Genomic DNA, 17,874 nt, shown 5'->3' with positions numbered 1-17,874 from the left:
AAGCATTTCACCGTATTCACGTGTGATTTTACCCAGATTTGACAAACCTGCATGCGAGAGGAACGTGCTTCCTGCATGAAATGTGTTCATACGTGGGAACAAAACTGACGAGCAAATCAAAAACCTTTAATGACGAACAATACCTGAAACTATAAGCTGCACTTTCTGTTTGCGCTCAGTGAAAAATGTTGGCTCACATACTGAATGCAGATGGTGAACGTAACAGCGTACCTGCCGAACATCACACCAGCTCTGTCATGAGCATGCTGATGTTAGCATTAAGCTAACAGCGCTGCAGCAACTGGAGGAGCTTCAGGAGGCAGCTAGCGTCGCTGGAGACTCTCAGTCTTTCTCATCTTTTCTGAATTTTTGCCGCTATCATTGCTTTTATCCAATAAAACAAAGGCTGCCAGTAAAAAATAGATCTATTATCTTCCACCTTTACTGGGGGTTATCTTGCTGTGCATAGTGAGGGCAGAGGATGTCAATTGATCAGCTAATCTGTTCAGACTGTTTGACAGTTATTTGTTTATGTGTCTGGAAGAATAAAACTAAGCTGGAAAGAAAAAGAGACAGGTGGCGATGCAGGTCTAATGATGGATTCACTCTGTACTGGCTGACTGCAGGGATCACTGGGAGGTCTGGACACCCATCACACAGAAACACACACACACACGCGCACACACACACACAGTTGCTCAGAGTGGTCAGGCATCAATAGCAGCCTTTTCCATGCCCCAGCATAACAGGGCCTGAGGGAAATTATTCACTCTTCTGTTTATGTGTGCCTTGTTTTCCACAATCTATTGACTCTCTGTTGACAACACAGTGTCTGTGTGTGTGTGTGTGTGTGTGTGTGTGTGTATGTGTATGCAGGAGCTACCTGTGCAGACTTCCCTGTAGGTGGGGTTGGATGTGTACCCTCCTGCATAGCCCACCTGGGTGGAATAAACTCCTTTTTGTCTCCAGAACTTCCTCTCTGCTCCCCAGAAACAGCCCATACCTTCAAGAACAGACAGCAAACAACAGACACGACACGGGAAAGGCCACAGACATGAGAGTATTCACTTCAGCTGCAACAACAAGTCGATCATTTCAGTCGTTTTTCAAGCAAAAATAGCAAAAAATTCTCTGGATCCAGCTACTAAAATATGAGGTTTTAACAGCAAATTGAATGTGTTCAGGTTTTAGATTGGAAAAGCAAACTGAAGGCATCACTGTGGCCTCAGAGAAACTGGGAAATGCATTATTTCTGCTGTTTTCTGATTGGACTCACCAAACATGACCATCTCGGTCCCCTCTGGAAACGGTGCAACGGTCTTGTTGCCATTCACATCGTGTTTGGCTGCATGAGAGAGTGAGACAGAGACAGAATGAGGCTAGGAGCATTAAAGTAAAAGGGAAGATCCAACATAAATGGCGTGCACGGGCAAATGTTACCACACGAGCTTCGTTTCACTTCCTGCGGACTCAAACGGCGGCAGACTGAGACGACTGCCCAACAGCTCGCCGTATGCACAATATATTTTATATATATATTTTCAATGAAATTTTCATAAGACTCCACCACCGAGAACCAAAAATGAAAGTGCTGAATTCCCCTGAGATGCGCGCACACACACACACACACACACACACACACACACACACACACACACACACACAGTGACCCACTTTAACAGTGGCGAGCAGCTCTGCTTAATTTCATACGAGCTGCATTCACTCCAATCAGCACAGAGCCAGAGGTGCATGAGGACCCATTTGAGGCCACCCAACCACCTGGCTGAGCTGGAGGCTGTCTGTGTGTGTGTGTGTGTGTGTGTGTGTGTGTGTGTGTGTGTGTGTGTGTACAGATGGCTTGTTGTACAACACTGTGGGGGAGGGAGATGGATTAAAATAAATGGGATGGGGTAGAATGAGAATGAACCCAACATCTGGATCCCCCCCCCCATTCACCACCCCCCTTCTTCACACACACACACACACACACACACACACACACACACACACACACACACACACACACACACAGTCTTCATGCATGGAAGCCTAATTGTTGTGTGGGGCAGCATGCCTATAGACAAAAGCAGCCAGATGGATACTGCCAACCAATCAGCAGCCCTCCAAACACACACACACACACACACACACACACACACACACACACACACACACACACTGAATCCCTGCGAGTCGTCCTTGTCTGTCAGGTTACGCGAGCGGCCTTTCGTCCTGCTGCGAGACAGCGAGCATCAGAACGACTGTCTGAAGGTTTCCGTCAGACACCTTCTCATCTTCCTCTGTACTCTGAGGGACGAAGGGCCGGAGCCGCTGCAGCCATTTCCCGTCCTGATTAGGCGTTGGGGGGTAAAGGGCTCCAGTCTCTTTACAGTCCTCCTGCTAATCGGCTTCACATCAGACGCAGATCCTGTTCGCACCGTCAGGCTGAACACAAGGTTTCCACAGTGAATCCTGCTCGTCTCAGCTGGGAGCTAAAGAAATATGAAGCTAGCCTAACGCTACAGGTAAAGGTCATGAAATAAACCTTTATTCAGCAGTATGTTCCTTAGATGTGTCTAATTTTTAATCTATGGAGCCTCACAAGAGATTCAAATATGAGCCAAATTTTTATAAATTTAATTTTAAATTTTATTCACTTTATTGATCCCAAACTGGGAAATTATTATTCTCTGCATTTCACCCATCACTGTAAACACACACATGCACACGGAACATGCAGTGAACACACAGGAGCAGTGGGCTGCCGCATCAGGCGCCCGGGGAGCATTAAGTGCCTTGCTCTTAATGGCAAGGGCACATCGGGGGGGGGGGGGGGGGGGGATACTCCACCACACCCCAGTTTCTCTGCCAGTCCAGTGGATCGAACCGGCGACCCTCCGGTCACAAGCCGCTTCTCCAACCTCTAGGCCATGTCCATAACAACAAAGAAAATACATTAATAAATGAAAAGCAGATATATTAGAAACAAAGGAGAATGATAAAGTGAAATTAAAACATAGAAATGAATAACGATGAAATAGATAAGAATAAAAATGCAGAAATAATAAGATGCTAATAGCAACATCACAGCAACAGCACTGCTAAATTATGCTGTTTATTCCCAATATTTTGTTGTTATTTTGTGCAATTTTTAGAATAAATCTGAGATCAACAATTTGATTCTTGACCATATATTTTGTGTCTTATTGAAAATGTTTATCTAATTTTTTTTTTTTTTTGCCTGATTGGCTGACTGTAAACATCAGAATGAGCTCATCACATGTCCAAACATGTTGGCCAGTAGCTTGATACGAAGCCCTGTCGGATCGAAACATTGCCTGTTCAACCGAGGACAGACGAGGAAAGACGTTAAAATTGACCTGGAGATGGTATTCTGCGTGAATCTGATCAAATGCGAAGCTCCTGAACATCAGCACAAACTGGGCTTCGCTCCAAAAAAGCGTCAGCCTTCAACAACTCGTTCATCTCCGCGGCCGCAAAGTGAAAATCTAAGATCCTGCATCTTAATACAGCCACACGTACTCTTCCTCCTCCCACATTATCCTCTGTGTGTGTTAGTAATGGCTGCCTTCAGGGACCAGTGAAGGCATGTTCATTACTGGCTGCGCGCACACACACACACACACACACACACACACACACACACACACTGAGAGATAAACAATTTAAATGTAAATGTCAGTGGGGAAAGACAATAAGTCCAGACAGAATACTAATGAGTCTAACAGCTCTGTGTGTGTGTGTGTGTGTGTGTGCGCGTGTGTGTGTGTGTGCGTGTGTGTGTGTGTGTGCATGGAGAGAGCATGATTAAAAATAAAACAAAAGCTGGAAGCAGAAGATGCAGATCAGCTGTCACCCTCTTCCTACTGTACCTCTAATCGCATATATGCTCTGAAATGTACACACCTTCACACCTTTGATAATAACTGTCGATATCACCGCGCGCACACACACACACACACACACCTTTACAGGTATTTCTGAAAATACCAGAAGACGCAGATGAAACAATCTTTTGATAGATATTTACTCATGATTTTTTGCACTTGTACTCATTTGATCACAGATAATTAGAAAACGTTATTTCTCTCTCACTTGACTTGATGTTTGGTTTTGGATCGCCTGGATTTGTTTCGTATTTTCTGATTTCCTGTGCAGGTTCGACTGCTCCTGATGCTCGCTCTATTTGTGGTCAGTATCTGAATCTCACTGCGCTTTTAAGTCAAACATGCAGGCTCGGGATCTGACCGAGACACAGACCTGGAGGAAGCGTTCATGTCAAGTCAGAGATATTCCACCGACCACACATTTCAGGTCCGACATTATGAAACACAAACATCACAGCGGCGACCTTTTCAAGAAGGTGGTTGAACGAATGAAAGAGGGAGGCTGTGTTCATTAAACTGAGGACGCACGGCTGCATGCAAATAGGAATATTAATTTTCATTAGCCACGTAAACTGCTTAGCAGGAAATAGAGCTTCGTTTTCAGAGCGAGGACAAAAAACGCTCAACATTTTGAGCTTGAAAACACATAGTCCACATTTTGATTCAGCTCAGCTTAAACGTACGATGCTAAAGGAATAGTTAATGCTAATAATAATAATAATAATAATAAACTTTATTTGTATAACACCTTTCATACAAGAATTGCAAACAGATTTATTTGCTTTCTTTCTGAGAGATAAATGAGAGAAGATCGACACCACCCTCGTGTCTGTGTAGTGTTGGAAAGTGATTAGCTTAGCTTAGCATAAAGACTGGAAGCAGAGGGAAACAGCTAGCCTGGCTCTGTCAAAAATCCACTTCATTAAAACATCTAAAGTCCAGTAATTAACACGTCGGATCTCATTTGTTTAATCCGTACGCAGAAATGTAAAATGAATCTCTCCACCCAGCTCTTCTGCACAGCGTCACGGGCTGCGTCACCACCTGCAGCAGGTGGAGGCTACATGCAGGAGGTTCACCTCATCTCCTCCACTTACACCACCCAGTGACAAGAACCAGATGTTTCACTGGATTTCACCAGCAAACGCAGCCTGAAGTGCCGAACTCTCCGCCAGTGAATCAAAAACCTCTTTGGGGACCACGATCTGGTCTTTGAGGTGGTGGGCGTGAATTTTGCCTCTGCAGCTTCTGTTCGTGCATTTTGCTTTCAAGCTTTCAAGCTGCCGGAGCAGCAATCAGTGAATATACGAAACAGACTATTAAATAAAAAGAGCAAAATAACCGAAAGGTTCAGACGACGGATAAATAATTTCCCAAACACAGGAAAGAGATTCATTAATATTCTACAGTTATCTTTTCTTTTTCTGTCACACACACACACACACACACACACAATCACACACACACACATTTTCCTGAATAATTATTCCAGGCGTGCCTCCTTTGAAACGTTGTTCTCCTGGTCGTCTTTATCTCTCTGGGAATGATAACAACGCTTCTTGTTGATGAACTGAATTCAAATTCTTGTTGTGTGTGTGTGTGTGTGTGTGCATGTGTGTGGATTTCTATGTATTCTCACAGCATTGCTTAACCTTGCAGGAGCGCTCTGAGCAGGCCGAAGACAAAGATACTCAGGATGTGCATCTAAAAATACACAACGTACGTTTCTTACACTGCACAGCCGACGCCTGCGTTGTCGTTTCAATAGATGAAGAGAGGCTGCAGGTAGTTTTTCGTCGTGTTTCCACGAGCAGAACGATTTTTACCTCAACTACATAAAGAGCCAGTTTCTGGCTGTTTGCACTGGCAGCTAATTTTATTTTATTTGGTGGTGCAGAGCAGTGAAAGAGGTTAGAAAGCACTTCAGGACACTTCACATCAAACAGCCAGCCACTTCATTTTAGGTACAGGAGCGTGTGTGTGTGTGTGTGTGTGTGTGTGTGTGTGTGTGTGTGTGTGTGTGTGTGTGTATGTGTGTGTGTGTGTGTGTGAGTAACCAGCCTGCCTCCCAGTCTCTTCTACAGCTCCCTAAATCCTGTCACAATAATAAGCCTGATCACAGAACAGGCCTTTATCCATGGCGACATCTGTGGCACACACACACACACACACACACACACACACTCTTTCTCCATTAGTGCTGCTCTATTTCAGCTCAGGCCTACATGTGTGTGAAGGCAGGCAGCGCTGCTCCAGAATCAGCCAATCAGCACTCGACAGACTCTGTTTTATCTTCGTGTCCTTTCATCACGTCCTTCACCACTTTTTCATTTTCTGGAGTGAGACCACAGATAACGAAGCAGAGGCTGACAGAACGCACGACGCGAAGCTAAAACAAACAGCTCGGCGCTGAAGTTATTGTTGTACGATGAGAATAAAGTGAATCACTACAAGGACCGCAGGTTTTACCTCAGCTTATTGATGGCGGATCAATCACTCTCTAAGGGTGAGTTTCAGCACATTCAGTGTCGTTACGTCACTGACTGAGAACAAACTGCAGCGTCACACTCCTTCTGTAGTTCTGCTAACGACCTGAAGTATGTCATGACTGCAGCTAACGCTCGCTTTGCTTTTGCCTTCACTCAGACAGCCGACAGCAGAGGGTTCTGGCTGGACTGGAAACAGGGTTGTTGCACGGCCAGTTACATAACACAGGTTTACGCACGTATAACACCAGCAAAACGCGGCTGAAACGCCTCCTGTAGGCACGCCGTTAATCCCCTGAACCCCCCGTTTGGCCTGTAAACTGACAGGAAATGGTCAAAAAGGCTCGCTGTGAGCAACAAACTGGAAATCAGTTTCCTTCCACTGAACGTCTGCGGACCGCGACCCAAAAACACAGCAGCCTACGGCAACCGAGAGGGCCACAAACCAGGAGCTGCAGGGAAACCAAAGGCCTGGACAAACTGGCCTGATGGTGGCGCTACTGGAAAAGTCAGGAGATCAGCATAAGATTGTTCAGTCTGAACCAATCGCATATCAGCAAAATTAAACGATTCATCGATAAGTCAATAATTAAATCAATCGCCAACCACTTCGATAGTCAATTAGTCGATCTGAATAATTAAAAAAAAAATAAGAAATTTAAATTCTAGTCTAGTCGACAGCGAAAACAGTCGTCAGCTGCAAACCCAACAGATTAATCAGCACAGAGACTCTGTAGCTCTGCTCCACCCGGCCTCGCTCGCTGCCCCCGAGTGGAGCTACAACCTGGCCTGGACGTCCAGGACTCCCCCTTCTGCTTCCCCTGGAGCTGCAGACCTGACAGTGATAAATGAAGGACTGCAGCTAATGTCTGGCTGGGGGATATTGGAGGGTCTACACACACACACACACACACACACACACACACACACACAGAAAAGATTGCCTCAACTGCTCTGCAATTAAATCTACAAAGTAACCTCCCCCCACCCTCTCGTCCTCCTGCGTCTCTCTCTGATTGCCTGGTTTCTTCATCTTCCTCCTGCTCTCCCCTCCCCTCATCATCCCTCCTCCACCCATGTCTCTCTTTCCATTTGTTTCTCCGTGCTGCAGCGTTTCCGTCTCCCTCCATCTGAGCCTCTCAATCAGCCCCTCTGATTGCCATCATCGTTTTTATTACTGCCCATCATTACGGCCATCAGCGTTATCCTCATTGTTCTGCTGCTGACAGCCTTCTGCGCCCGCCTCACAGCATCTCCAGGAAGCCGCGCGCTTGTTTAAATTATTCATTTTTATGAATAGAGTGAGTGTTTGTTAGAAAAGCAAGCTGCTTCGTGGGCTTCGATGGGCTTCAGACACAATAGCCAAGGTTGTTACCGAGGAGATGTTTGCCCCCTTAGATAAACGTTAGAGACACTCAGCTGCAGCCTCAAAGAGGACGAGGGCTGCGTGTTGTCCTGGACTGCTTTATGTTGAAGAGGCAGGTAGTTTAGCTGCTCTTTATCTGAACAAGTGTTTGTCTTCAGCTAAAAGTTTTACGGGAATCACGTGTCCAGCTGCTGATTCTAAAACCTGAGAGGCGACGATGTCGGTGGTCTTTCTCTACTCGGGTCTGTCTGGGTCGGGTCTTTTGGGTCTGGATTGAGCAGGTTTTCCACCAGATTAAAGGTCCGGTGTGGAGGATTTACGCTGATCTATTGGCAGAAATGCAGCACATTAAAAATCACCTGAAAACAAGAATCCTTCTCGTGTTTTCGTTAGCTTAGCATGAGCTCTGTGTGTAGCCATGATGCTACAGTAGCCCATAAAGGACAAACCCAGCACCGACTGTAGAAAGAGACTTTCATGATTTTAGTGGCCTCCGTGGGGGAGGGGAGGCGACTGCAGCCTCACCACTAGATATTAAGATTAAAAATAACAGATCCTGAGTCATCAGCCTTTCTCATTAATGATCCCACATTTGTATCTGAATATGTGTGTATTTTTTAAAAAGAAATTTGCCACTAATTAAATCAATTTATGTTAAATTATATTCTTGCCTGTACAAAAAAGTCAGATTTTTGTCGCTGTGGACTGAGACTCATTATGCCAGAAATTAATTGGAATGAATTATTAAGAAGTGCACATATGTTCTCTTCAATCAGCGCAAAGTTTCCGGGGTGTTCGCAGGAAATTTGGGAATCGTTTGGAAGCTACGAGCCAATTAAAGTGTTTTCCTCTTTCCCTGAAGTTTAATGTTAGCGAACACGAAGCAGCTGCTGGAAAACACAGAGTGTAACCTGTGATACAAGGTTTCTGTTGTTCTGCTCACAAAGCATATTTGCACTATTACTAAATCATCGCCTGCACCACACCTTCTACACCTGCTACACCTTCTGCACCTTCTGCACCTTCTACACCTTCTACACCTTCTGCACCTTCTACACTTCATTTCCTGCTTTTTTCCACCTTTGCTTCATCTCCTCTAAAACTTTGAGACACTTGATTGACAGCTATGTTTGTATGTAATTAGAGCAGTGGTTGGGGTTAATAGGTCACCACAGGCTGTGTGTGTGTGTGTGTGAGCTCGATCCATCACTCAGAGCCATTAGTAGTGGGTGTGTGTGGTGCAGGATGGTGGGGTGTGACAAGCAGTACTTAGAGCACTTTGCACTTCTAACTCGGGCTGATTGGAGCCTTTCAGATGTATAAATGTTCGACTGCTGGCTTCATCTATAGATTACTGTACCGGCTCTGAGCGTTCACACACTGAAGGAACTGAAGTCTGGAGGAAATGCTGACGCTGACCGACAGACTCATGAAATATTTGGTACAGGAGGTTACTTATATTTAAAACATGAAGGGAGAAGCGGTTCACTGCAACATGTTTACAGGCTTTTATGAGCATCAGTGCATTAACAATGTGTTGAGAGGATAGATGTGAATCACATCACCTCTTTGTAAAATAAAAAGAAACGGTTCCTGTGTTTAAACTACAACTACATGTTTAACTACAGCAGGTGTGAGAGAAAAGCAGGCGTGATCTGGATCTAAAGCAGCTGCAGAGTTAATTCAGTCGATCAGACAGACGGACGTTAATTAGAAAAGTCCAGTTAGTGTCATTTACCTTCACCAATGACTGCTGATCGCCAAACCTGAAGCCAGTTTTGTACTAAAACGATCAAATAAACGTCATTTTGTGCAGATTTCAAATATGTTTAATGCTGCATGAGTCTGATAAATCCATCTTTGGGCAGGAAACGGCTGACATGTCTTTTTACACCCGTCAGAAACAGAGAAACATGTATTTTCAGTCTGTCCACCTGATGAATTCAAGCAACATCAGCTCCTGCATTAAAGGCGCTATAAAACCAAAACTATGAGTTAGCTTATAATCACAGCCACGATGAGCACATTCGCATCTCATCCAGAGCTTTGTTCTCGTGTTTCAGAGTAGAGCTGCTTGTCCTTCTCCTCTCACATCAGAAACAGAAAGATTTTACACCACCATGAGAGCGAGACCCCGTTAAAGCTCATCAGGTGGGCAGCTGGAACGTCAGCTGCAGTACAGGCGGGGGGGCTGGAGCCACTCTTTTGTTTTTTGTTTACATTTTTGCAAATTGGCACCGTTAGAAAAATGGTGAATTAATTAGTAGTCACTGTTCCTGCAGTGAAGCCACTGACGTACAAACAGCTGTCACTGGTTTACTCTGAGACTGAAGAAAACTTTAAAATGTGATGATTCTCAGGGGACTTCTGTGATTTCTAAGTGGATTTCTGAATATTTCTTTTCGTCCTCTGGAAGTGTAACTCGCACTGAATGATATCAGTGTGTTTCATGTCTGTGTGTTGAGGTTTGACTCAGTTTTGACTGAAATTAACCTCATGAAGCGTCTTTGCCTCACGTCTCTTTCTCAGATCCTGCGTCTCTCTGCGGACACTTTCCTCGTCTGCACGTCTATTACAGACCATAATATATCACCAGACCATATATCCTGATGCTTAAAACTATGAGCTAAATAAGTGACGAACACAGTGAATATTTTATTCTCCACCTTCCCGCCTGCTGTGACGTTAATCCCGTCCCAATGGGCCTCAACTGATCCGACGACGAGTTCGACTGATCAAAAACCAACTTTAAAGGATCAATGACAGTTTGATCATCAACACACGAGCTGTGCTTTTCAACATACGTGTACTTAACTTCCGTTCTCCACACATTTCAGAGGGAAATGTTGCACTTTTTACTCATCTGCACTTATCTGAGCTTATAATTACTTTTTACATTAAAAAAAACACAATATACTTATATAATACTGTATGATGCAGTACTGTATCTACCCAGTAGTATATAAAGTATCTAAATCAGGCTCCTACATGTATTTTTACTTTGATCTGATTAGACTTTTGCTGATAATACTTCTGTTTCTTCTCTGTTTTCAGACGACGGTATCTGAAATAAAGGATCTGATGATCATGAATTATTTTGTGTTTTTAGATGAAACGTTATCGACATCTGGGCGACACACAGTTAGCCTCTCGGCCTCGGCGTCTCTGTGCCTCCATCTTTTCATCTCCGCCTCTCTCCCCCTCTGTCTGCGTGTCTCATCCGTTATGTCTGTCACGTTCTCCCTGAAACGTCCGTCATCTCGCCCGTCAAGGTCATCGGGCCACTGTGTAAACAACAAAGAGCTCCGCTGATGGGATCACGCGCAAACACGCGTCCGTTCGCTGGAATCCCTCTGTGTCGTCGTGGTAATGGCTGTGACAAAGGTAGACGGACTGAGGAGCGTGAGCCTGATAACGCCGCACAGACGTTTAACAGGTACAAGAGATGAGATGGAGACACTGATACCGGTTTACACACCAGCTTCACCTGGATTCACCTGATCTGTCCGACAAACGACGTGGCCACAAGTATGTGGACACCAGAACATTACACCCGTATGTGACTGCTGAGGGGTGGCGGAGGAAGTATTTTATTGGAAGTATTTATTTAAGTACTAATACTGCACTGTAAATACACTCTGTTACAAGTAAAAGTCCTGCGTCTTCAAGCGAGAGAAGGTTTCAGTATTTTAGAAGCAATTTTTCTGTATATAATAATAATAATTGCTGAAATTCTCTTCCAACAGCAGTTGTACACTTAAACTAGCTTTTAGTTTAGTCTTGCTGGTTTCTCGAACGTTACAAACTCCAGCTTTCAAGTATTTAAGTATGATCAGGAAAATGTACTTCAAGTATTAAAGTAAAAGTACTGAGTGCAGTAAAACGTCCCTGTGACTGTTCTCCTGTTCTATCTGTTCTCCTGTTCTGCTGTTCTATCTGATCTCATCAGATTACTGTGACTATGTGTGTATTTCTACACACTGTGGTTTAACAGTAGTTTAGTTTGAATTATAACACAACATACTTCACTACTAATACTTGTGTGTTTGTATGTTTATCTGTCAGATGTAGTTGAGTAGAAGCAGGAAGTGGCATGAAAGTACTGAAGTACAAGTATGTCAAATATTTGAAAGAGGTTTCCCAGCCAACCTGAACTGGGACTGAAAGGCAAAAGTAAGTTTAGGGCTGAAACCGTGGGTATTTAATGCATGAATTAATTTTTATTTTTGATAAATCCTTTAGCTTTTAGTGTGTCACAAACAAGAACAAACGGCTGTTCACAGAATCAAAGCGACGTCTTTAAATCGTCAGAAAAAGCAGAAAACGGCCACATTTAAGAAAGCTGTAACGAGCAAGTTTCAATAAAGTGTTGGTTAATTATCACATCAGTTTTCTTTCATTTCAACAGGAGGCCGTTCGTTCGTCGCAGCTCACTCCTGCTTGTTCTCTGCTCCATGAAACACGAATGCAGTGACTTTATCTGCAGCAGCTGAAGCTCAGTGAGCTCTGCTGCTCATCAATCAGCCGCTCGCACAGCTTTCTGGCGACACAACTCTCCCTTTAACGTAAACTTATGATACCCTGAACTCATTAGCACCATATCACTCCTGATATTTACATCGACCTCGAAGAATCTCTGCAGAAAAACACGGAACAAACTGCACGTTCCACCAGAGCAAGCCGCTATAATGATGATTTATAGCTGCTAATTAAAAAAGCGGCTGCTGGATGTCTGAACACATCTGCCTTCAGCTGCGATGAAGACGACACTGACTTCTTCATCAGGCTTCAGTGTTCACTTTTGTCCATCTGCGTGTGGGTGTGGAGGGGGAGTGAAGTAAGACCCGGGTAAGAGAATCATTTTCAGCCGCTGACCTCTGACCCCAAACACGAGTCCCACTGTAAGTAATGAGCTCTGTACATTATGTTCATCGTACAGGCTGACGTTATGATAAGGAGAAGAAGAGGCCAAGAGAGATTTTAAACACCTCAAGTGAACATAAATGACACTGATTTAGTGACAAAAACAGTGGAATTATTTCAATTTCTGATCTATTATTAATCGATTAATCCATCTCCAAATGGTCAAATATGAGGACTTGATGCTTGTTCTTTGTCATTTATGATAACAAACAGATTATGTTTGTGTTTTGGACTGCTGGCCAGATAAAACAAGCAATCTGAAGAAAGCACGTTGGACTCTGGGACGTTTTTCACCATTTCCTGACATTTTATAAACAAAATGATTCATCCATTAACTGATAAAATAATCAATAATAAGATAATTAATTTCCAAAAAATGCCCGTGTCCAATTTCCAGACAAGTTACATGACTGAAGTATTTTGAAGGAGCAAACTGTTTTGTTAGTTTCTACCTCATTGGATATCAGATAAAGATTAATAGATGATTTATGATCTGTGATCGATCTATGATCTATGATCTATGATCTCTTAACAGACTGTGGTGAGATTATCTGAACAACTTCTGAATGAACTGTCAAACTCAACTGTTAGCCATCGTGGAAGAGAACTTCTTAAAGACGACCTTCTAGTCCCCTGAAAACCTCGTTTTTGCTGCCCTCCAGTGGTTTAACGCCTCACCTCGCTGCAGTGACGCACAGGTGTACTTCAGGAGCCCATGACATCACTGCTGGGTGTGGCTACAGGTGCAACTGAGATCATTTCCGACCACAGGAGGTGAATCAGGCTGGAAACTTACAATGCTGCTTTTCAGACACCTGGACGAACTCCATCTGCTGATGAAGATCATGTGATGTGATTAAAAGCTCCAGAACATCTACTAAATGGAGCCTGAGATCAGATTTTACTGTTTCCAAGGTCAAGAATGAACTTTCACTCCCACCATAAACCCGAATGCTTCAATTCCGCATCAACCAAGTCAGCTGAGCGACGATATTAAAGAGGTGGAACAACATGTTGGTGGTCTCCAGTTCAGGCTTCTGGCCCGACTCGGCCTGCTTCATGTCCTCTGGGTCAGTTTCAGGACAAGACAAGTCGCCACACTAAGAGAAAAACATAGCAGACATCTATCTCTCTGCGTTTCAGCACGCGTGTTAAAATTTAGCTCTTAAACTGACGCGACGCCGTTTTCACCAGAAACTGAAACAATAATCCAACTGATTTCAAGATGCTTCAAAGACAAACAATCAGTCGCACACAAACCTCCTGCTTGGTGAAGCGTCGGCCTTCCGCCGGCTGCTGGTCGACTCTCTGAAGTCCTCGTCCAGGTCAGAGACTGCAGGTCGGCTCATCGGACACTGAGATCGAGTTTCACTTTGTGTCCGAACGTCTTCGATGCTGAATATCGTTCAGAAAGAGAAAAGCGCCTGTTTTGTTTTTTGGTCTCTGCAGCCGTTTCGAAGTTCTTTTTCTCTCTCGTCTTTTCGGAGCCAAGGCAGAGCTCGTCCCCGTCCACCAGCAGCACCACCACGCCTGGACATTTCTTGATTTCCTCTGGCGCTGCAGCCCTGAGCCAGGCAGACAAAGGAGGGGAAGCCCTGCCAAGTCTCTCCACTGCAGGCATGGCTCTTCCTTTCCTCCCCGCTCCCTCGCTCTTTCTTCGTCTCTCTCGATTGTGGCAGCGTTCCCGAGAAGCTTTGGCGATGCTCCAGCATGTCTGCCACTCCGTCTGAACCCTTCCATCCATCCATCCATCCATCCATCCCAGTCGTCCTTTCGCGGTGGACCCCCGCCCTCCTAACCCCTCCGCTCCGACATCCTCCTTCCCCCGTCCAATCCCCTCCAGCCCACAAAAAAACTCTGAGCACACTTCCGGTAAATCAACAACAAAAAAAAAATCTGAAAGGCTCATTTAAAATCACTCAAACGCAAACATTTGACTCCTCACTCCCCCCCCCCACCCTCACTGCTCCTCTCTGCCTCTTTAACACTGAACCCAAAAACAACAGAGTCAATATGCAGCAACTTCCCCACCACCTTTACACTCCCTGCTTCTTCCTGCCATCGCACTCGGTTTAATGTTAAAGGCTAGTGACTGACTGTGTGTGTCTGAGTGTGTGTGTGTGTGTTGTGTCTTTTGTTCGGTGCCAGTGCAGATCTATTCATCATGTGCCAACGCTCAGCGCCCTCACTTGTAGTGAAGAGGGGGCAGATTGGTGCCAACTGCCCCGGCTGCCAACTTACTGCCGCTGTCGGTCTGTTTATACACACTGAAAACTCTCCGTCTCACAAACACACACTTTTGTTTAAGCCGTTTACATGTTAGACCCACAATTATCCTTTAGAACGAGTAAACAAACCAACATGTGCTGATTATTAAAAGTCGACACTGGTATTTATGAACTGAAGCTGCTAATATCTAATATTAAATGCCAATGTTCTTATTTTGCAAATTAGGGCCAAGCAGCGATTCAACATCGTCTTTATAGACTTTGAGGGAAAATGTTTTTATATATACATACATTATTCTAAAGTATGAATCTGTGTGAATTATTGATTCTGAGCAACTTCTAATTAAAGACGTTATTTAAACGTGTTAAGTGGTTTCTGATGTAATGCAGAATAGGCCATGAGTATTGATTTTGATCATTTTATGCACACTCATTTTCCATATTGTGATTTTATGCCAGATTAATGTCATAATTGACTAATGGCAGAGATGTGAAGGATTTCCATATTTAAGACTTGAGACGGACTGAGGACAGCTGAATCATTTCAGAGTCAGACTATGAGGTTTAAAAAAACTGTTCACTGACGATATCCACTGTGAGCATTTCATTCGGCTTTAATTATACTGAATAGTGGACTTTGGCTGACATCAATCATCAATATATTCCTGCATTTCAGCACTTCTGAGTTAATAAGTCGGCTATATCCTGGTTTCAAAATCATAATTAAGACTTGAAAGTCAACTTGTTTACATGTCAGGAATTGTTAAACCTCCAATATGATCAGCAACATTTAGATAATTTTTATTGACAGGAAGCTGAAACTCTGGATATGTCTGCTACAACAGCAATGAAACATTCATTCTTGTCGACATCAGACCAAAGTCTCCCCCTTTACTAATTAGCCTTTAATTGTTCAATATATTCACTTTACAAGCTTCATGACTGTCTGTAGTAGTTGACTACGGTAATGAATGTTGTCTTGCAGTCACAGAGAACAACCAAACAGCTGATTGTTCAGATTTGTAAATATCTGCTTTGGGATGCTTATGCAGCTTTTTTTTTAATGATGTTTTAAATATACTTAATGTCAATGTTCCTACAATGTTCAAGATGCATGCACAGCAGCAGCTAATTCCCATTGATATAACCAGCAGATGCTAACAGCTAAATTGACCATTAGCACTTAATCAGAATTGTAGAAACTTTACAGTTGTTGATATGAATGGTTTTAAAACGGGTCCTGATGGGTGGGGCTGGACTGAGTTGTGGAGGTGGTGTGAAAGCTGATATGATAGTTGGTGTAGAGAGCTGATAGACAGGACTGTGTGCTAACTGTTATTTAAACTACAGGGATCGATGATCTGAGAATTTAAATGGACTTGTTAGAATAATAAGCGTCACAGTGTCACGTTTCTTGCACAATTTAAGTGACCTGCACACTGATGTAATCGATCAGGAAACGGTTTTTATACTGATTCTGTTCATCATGTCCGTCTCCAGACAATAACACTGGATTTTATTGCATCCACTTCCTCAGCAACGCGGTTTAGTCCAGCCAACTTCGAGCTGTCCGACACCGGGACCACTTTCCAAACGCCCCCCGTCTGCACTCGGCTACTCTCGTCTATTTCCGAGGAAAGCCACGACTCCTCTAAAAGAAACCTTATAACTAGTTTCCGTCTGTATAACTAAACCTGTTCCGTCGTGTGAGGAAGGCACAGTTAGCCCGAGGTAACCAGGAGACCACATAAACCGGCCAACTGTCCATACTGGTTCGTTATCTAACGCGGTTGCATCATGAAGTTACATGTTTTGCTAAAGAAGCTAACGGTAGCATGCTAAAGCTAGCCGGCATCAGTCTTACCGGAGACTTTAATGCTGGCAGTCCGGCCGGGCAGCGCTGTCTCTGGAGTCGGCATCTGGGCTTTGGAGGCCATTTCTCCCATCCTGCTGTTGACAAAGTGCCGCCAAATTAGACTGAGCCTGGAGGAGGAGACCATTGAAGGACAGCAGCACTGACACACCTGCGGCGCACTGACAGCTAGCTCAGTTAGCTTGGCTACATAGCAGCTATCTTACCTAACGGGGGCTTGTGTAATGTCAAAGTTCTCACGTGTTACTGACCGGGACCATAAACAAAGCGTCCTGCCTGAATACACACTCACACACACACACTTACACACACACGATAAAAGCCATTTGACACTCAAGAATAGAGCAGAATTCCTGCACGAACGATGCCTGAACTGTAATTTTGGAGAGAAATGTTTAACATCTTACTATTTTACTTGTTCTTTTCACAATTAAAGTGACATCACATGTGCGCGGAATTGACCAGACGCCTTAGTTATTTCTTCTGTTTGTTGATGGTACACTTTGAAGAAGTGTACCATCAGCAGTGAGTAAAAAAAATACAAATTTGTTAGATTTATGAATGGAGTTTGGTATGATTGCAACCCGTTTTGACAGCTGCAAAATAAATTTTCACGACAGAAAACGTGAGCTTAATTTCTGTAAAGATGACACTGTTGTTACATTGATCTCACCTGTGGCTGTTTACACCTCCACTCTGACCTGAATAGTTACAAATCAAGGTTCAAGTTCGGGTCGAAAAGTCTGATATCTGTGATTCCAAGCCAGCTGTCAAACATACATACAAATTCTGTTAATTTCCTTTAAAAGTCAATAAATTCCAGTTCTATATTGAAGAAGCTGTTGTGTATGTTTGTGCTCTATGGACTGTTGTGTATGTGGGACACATATTGATAATAGGCCCTACAACCAAAACTGCACATTTCCCTTTTTTAATGTGTAATACAGGTTGGGCTATTGAATTTGAAAAGCTACTCTCCCCAGTGTCTCACAGATGTTAGTTCGACCTACAATCTTTATTATGTCACCTATGTAAATGTATTTAGTCTCATTATTTTGATTTAATTAGGCCCCTTAATCAGGCATACTTT

The 17,874-nt window shown here is 43.8% G+C and overlaps 1 protein-coding gene across 1 annotated transcript in view; it reads right to left on the bottom strand.

Annotated features, from left to right (window-relative positions):
- msra (methionine sulfoxide reductase A) overlaps positions 1 to 16,974 on the bottom strand; it is a 31,307-nt gene extending 14,333 nt beyond the window's left edge. The window contains exons 1-3 of the mRNA XM_041959182.1: positions 16,776 to 16,974; positions 1,277 to 1,345; positions 884 to 1,003 (exon numbers count right to left, since the gene is read on the bottom strand). Of these exons, the coding sequence (XP_041815116.1) occupies positions 884 to 1,003; positions 1,277 to 1,345; positions 16,776 to 16,911 (325 nt within the window). The 5' untranslated portion in view covers positions 16,912 to 16,974. The remainder of the gene's footprint in view (positions 1 to 883; positions 1,004 to 1,276; positions 1,346 to 16,775) is intronic.
- Positions 16,975 to 17,874: the final 900 nt, after the last annotated feature.

This window comes from Chelmon rostratus, chromosome 18 (genome assembly GCF_017976325.1).
Source record: "Chelmon rostratus isolate fCheRos1 chromosome 18, fCheRos1.pri, whole genome shotgun sequence".
Classification (NCBI taxonomy): Eukaryota; Metazoa; Chordata; class Actinopteri; order Chaetodontiformes; family Chaetodontidae; genus Chelmon; species Chelmon rostratus.
Note: the sequence above shows the minus strand (reverse complement) of the source record. Positions and strands in the feature narration are given on the sequence as shown.